Raw genomic sequence first — 5,054 nt, forward strand, 5'->3', positions numbered from 1 at the left:
AGCTGTCAAAATTAGCGGGCACAAACAACCCATTATGCACCTCCATAAGGTCAAGAGTCGGTGAGTGAACCCACTCCCCACACCAGGGCCCTCCATGTGCAATTCTGCCTAGGGGAATCCCTTTGTCCCCTAGGAAACCCCCTTGGGGCCTCCCCGGGGACCACAACAGCAGCCCCGAGAAAAACCACAAGCTGCCCACTGGAGGCCCTTGACGCGCAGAGAGGCACGAAGCACAACCAACAAGAGGAACACGGTGTATACAAGACGCAATGCTGTTTCTGCTCTTGCCGCCCGCGCCGTTGCAACAACAGCAGTAGCAGCCTGCTAGTCTCCCTCTTTCCCTCTCGTGGCCAACAGCACCCACACCTCGCCCTCGCAAAGTGCACTGCAGCAGCAAGGGGACCTTCAGGGTACTCAGTGCCCACATGCGCTGCGTCGGCGCAAATGGAAGCAGCCCGTGGCTGCCGCTGCTGCTGCCAAAACGAACCCATGTGGAATCTGCAACGCGGTAGAGTCATGCCCTTCTTGGCGACCCTGAAGCCCCTCCTGCCCCCTCAAAAACAAAGGCCCCGGCAGCAGCAGAAGCAGGTGCAGCAGCACCGTCCCCCCGCTGCTGCTCCGGGTTTGTGCGGCGTCCCCCTACAGCCAGAGCTCCCTGCGCTGGCCAAACGCGGCCGTCAGTGTTGTTGCAGAGAAGAGGAGCTGGAGGCGCACTTCCCGTACGGTGGAGCTCTGCTCCGAACCCTCTGGAGGGGCCCCCGCCTGGAATTATACCCGAGTGGGGCCCCGCCCCCGGGGCCCCCCGCAAACGATCGCCACCAACAGCAGTGCCGTTGTCCGTTGCTGTTGCAGCGGCTGGTATGCCCAGGATGGCCTGGGAGTGCTGGTGCTGCTGCCGCATGCCGACAACTCCGCTGCTACCCACACGACCAATTGCAGTCCACGGTCCTTGTTGCTGCTGCTGCTGGGGGTGGCTCCCCATGCGGCTACCAGGACCGGCACTAACGTAACGGCTGATTGCTCCAGGGCCTCCCAGCATTAGGTCACCGTTAGAGGCCCCATCTTGTTTCAGTTCCGCGTGTACGGGGCCCCCCATATCTTGGGAGGGTGGCGAGGTAAGGGACCCTAGGGGGCCCCCCCTATGGGGTTTGTGGGCTGTTGCACCCAGTCCATAAATGACGCCTGAGAATTTTGCTTCATCGATTTTCCCGTTGAAATACGAGTCCACAAGGTTGAAGAAAGTGCGGCATGTAACAAGACTGTCGCTGCCAGCCTGATGCTGCGGTCCGACTCGCTGCACGTTCAGCTGTTCACTAACCTTTTGTAAGCTGCTGCCTTGGCTGAGGTTGAAGTTTGGAAGATCCCTCAAAAGGAACTTGATGTCATAGAGTGAGGGAAAGAAGTCCTGGATGAGCTCGAAAAAGGCATTTTCTGATTCGGGCAGCGCCTCACAGGTTAGAAGCTTGAGGAGGTACCCAAAGTCGTAGCATCCATGAAATGAGATCCACTTGACATCTTCATTCATTACTAATCCGCTGTTCATGATAAGCTCCCCGAAATCATGCACCTCCACTCCTTTTTTCTGTTGCTTATCAAAGTCGATGCCACTCTGCTTAAGGAAGTCGATGCTATTTTGCGCGTACATGTCTTCGTTCAGATCAAATCGAAAGTTGAATTGCCACGTGCAGGTTCCCTCCGCCAGCCGGCCCCTGCTATCCGCAAAGGTCAGCCCCAATTGAATTACCTTCAGGAGGTCAACATTGTACTTCACCGTCCGGTAGTTGTAGTCCAACGCGTTCGAGGTTGGACGCGCTACGATTCCCGGAAACTCTGTGTCCTGAAAAAACGAATAAATGGTATAAAAGGATCGCAAAAGAAGAGTGCAGAGCTGGCCAAAGGGGATGCATATACCAAAACAAGAGACAGTGAGCCGACAGAATAAGAAACCAGCAAAAAAAAGAGCATTTTGAACCCAGTGCGCAAAGTTCTCCTCGGCTAACCACTACTTAGACTCATCATGACGATGTGTACGAAGCAAAATCCCCATCGCCCCACACAAACACGCACGAACAATATCGCACAAAATGTATGCAGAATCAAGGGAAAAGTTTGCATAAGCAACAGTTAATGCGAAAGGGTAGGAAGCTTAAAGTGCATTCAAGCTCACAAGGTCAATATCGCCTGTACCACGTATGGGAAAGGGAATAATAAATACAGCCAAGCGGATGGGCATACACCACCCCACAGTGAGGAATGAAGCTAACTGACTTAACAACAGAAATGTATACATAAATTCAAACGCATAAATATACATACTCAGGACCTCAATCTGTCAAAGCAGGAAGACAACACACTGATCGCCATACACACACAAAGACAATCAATTGATCAGCCTTACCAAGGCGATGTAGGGATACCTCTCCACGACATCCCGGATACGCTCGAGTTCCTCTTCTGCAGCCAACGATACCGCAGCAGCGCCAATGCTTTCCCACATGTCCACACAAACACTCCGGAAGAAATTTCGCAAAAGTGAGCGATTCTGAAATAAACGAGACCTCCTCCGGCGCAAGCAGAGTACAGAAGGGAGGGAGCCGGAAGAAAACCGTTTCTACGCCAAACCTCACCGAGATTGTGCGCCCAGACCTCTATTATTTGGCCGCGAAGAGCCTCGCCGTAGCCATTCATGAGGGCGAAGAGAAACAACGGCTGCTGTGGCGCAATGCAGTTTCACAGCACAACAGGCGACTTTCATGAGTCCCAGGGGACCTCGTTTTGTCCTCATGAAGACTCGCAATATATATACATAGATCTATCAATTCACCGTAACGAGAAATTGCGTTTGCTAGGTTCCATATGGTAAAGATCTTCACCGCTTAGGCGTTTGTTCACATATGAGCCTCCACTGGACGACATTCCATGCCTTTTCATTCCTAGTGCAAAACTATTATGTGCAAAGTGCTACTGCCGCTGCTCTTTCCAGCCCATACTCTCCTCTACTACTATTTCTACTCCAAAACCGTGTGCTGTGCTATCGTGCTTGCTTTGGTGCACACCTCCACTAGAGAGCACGCCAGACCCGAGAAAACGCCTGTGAGAGTGCAGCCGCCGCTGAGTGGCAGCCCCTTCCTACAGCAGCTCGACCGGCGGCTGCTCCCTTAGTGCAAGCGGAAAATGCAATAAGCCGCTGCTTGCTGCAGCAAAGGGACCCTCTCCCAGGCCCACGGCGAAAGAAGGAAGGCGACGGGGGAGAGGCGGGCAGATGCATGTACGACACACACAAAAGAATCCCCGGTAATGCGGAACCCTCGCGGCGAGGGACCCTCAGGTGCCCAGGCAGTCCATCAGGAGCTCCACAACTGCAAATCAAAGACACACAAGTAGAGCATGAACAAGAACTGTGGCATGCTTTCCACTCCTAAACACCAGAACCCAGCAGCAGCAACACCGCCCCAGACAAAAATACAACAAACCCCATTCTTTGAGGAAGAGTGGAGCACGGGAAGTCCATGGATTACAAAAAGGTAATCTGCTAACACGGAAACCAGAGCCACACCCCGGGGGGCCCTTGTCTCTCGACTCCCTGCCACTGTTTCCCCGGGAAAACAGATCGCACTCAGTGGCAAAGGCAGGCCTGGGGAATCTGAAGGATATGCTGCACAGGATTAAGCTGGGTGCATCCCTTAGCATCCCACCGAGAAAGTTGTTCTGTACCTAGAGGCGCCGCCCTACAGACTGTTTCACCCGTAATGTCCAGATAAACATAGGCCCTGCTGCATGCTAGGGGAGTGTGGCAAAACTGAGGGCCTCGCGCGGTAATTCCGGGTTCTACAGACGCCCCCTAAGGCCCCTGGCTGTCCCCAAGTGATGCATGCATACACGCACAACAACGGAAGACGCGTCAAGTCTGAGTGGTGGGTGAAAGGAACTCTCTCGATAGCCCCAGAAGCAGGGGAGGCTTCCAAGAAACACTGACCCGTATCTGATCTCTACAACAGGAGGAGAGAGTAGCAGTAACGGCCTGACCGAGCGGCAGTAGCAGCCGCACGTGCTGCTGAGTCGAGGAACCGCGTGCCGGAGAGGCGGAGAGAAATGACTGCTTGGGGGTTTCAGGCGGAGCTGAATCAAAAAAAATGCCTCAGAGGTGCCAACTAGAAAGATTAGAAGCGTGCTGGGAGGTTTAAGGAAAAGGGGCGGCAGCTACGGCTGCTGTTGTTGATGTTGCTGTTCTTGTAAGCTTCGCCGCAGACAAACGGGACAGCAGCTGCTAGGCGAGCGATTAGATCTTCCGTCCTCTGGCCAAAGCCTAAAAGAGCGACAGTGGAGGGTCTTATAAGAACAGGGCTTTATTGCTCTCCCGTAGACAATCTTTTCCCTTAGTATCAGCAGATGCCCAGGCCGACGCTAACCACCACACCCTCTCTCTGCCCCTCCAGCAACCGAAGCAGAGCAGCCATCAGTAACAGATTTACTCATGCAGAGGTGCACTTCTTATATAAAAGCAAAACAATTCATGACATTCGTCCAAGGTTAATATGCTTTCCCTGCGGAACAATCCGATATTTCCTGTACACCGCGCAAAGGTGGGCGCAGCTGCTCCTTCACCCAAATGAAAAGTTTTATATTGAAGATGCCATTCTGTGTATTCTTAATTCCGAGTGAATGTCAGAGTATGCTTGATCTCTTCGGGTTGGTCATGCAGGATCCCACGTAGGGGAGCAATCACATTTGTTTTGCAAGAGATGTAATATGTACCCGTTTGCGCTTGTACTCCGGCACTATTTAGGCAGCTGCTGAGAGGGGCTAGTTTACACTCACTCTCATACCGTTTGAGCAGGCTGTATTTAGTTATTGTTAAACTGGAAAAAGCAACACATTTCGGACAAGATTCCGATTTCTTCAACCGGTAAGGCCAGCATTCCGTCCTGTGGATCTTTGGTGTCTGCCTGCACCCTGTGGCTGCTTTGTGCGAATCAGCACACCTAAATACAGTGATCTGAGGGTGTAACTAACTGCTCCTAAGTAGATATCATCCCAAGGGCCTTGTAAGCCTT

General features: G+C 52.8%; 1 protein-coding gene across 1 annotated transcript; it reads right to left on the reverse strand.

Moving 5' to 3' along the window:
* Window positions 1-514: 514 nt before the first annotated feature.
* Window positions 515-2,688, reverse strand: LOC34624464 (CCR4-NOT transcription complex subunit 7). The gene is made up of 3 exons (XM_026334504.1): window positions 2,628-2,688; window positions 2,399-2,454; window positions 515-1,837 (listed from the first exon to the last, which is right to left on the reverse strand). Exons 1-3 carry the CDS (start codon window positions 2,686-2,688, stop codon window positions 515-517), a joined length of 1,440 nt encoding a protein of 479 aa, XP_026190289.1.
* Window positions 2,689-5,054: the final 2,366 nt, after the last annotated feature.

Source organism: Cyclospora cayetanensis, unplaced genomic scaffold, assembly GCF_002999335.1.
Source record: "Cyclospora cayetanensis isolate NF1_C8 unplaced genomic scaffold, CcayRef3 CcayRef3_contig_433, whole genome shotgun sequence".
Taxonomy (NCBI): Eukaryota; Apicomplexa; class Conoidasida; order Eucoccidiorida; family Eimeriidae; genus Cyclospora; species Cyclospora cayetanensis.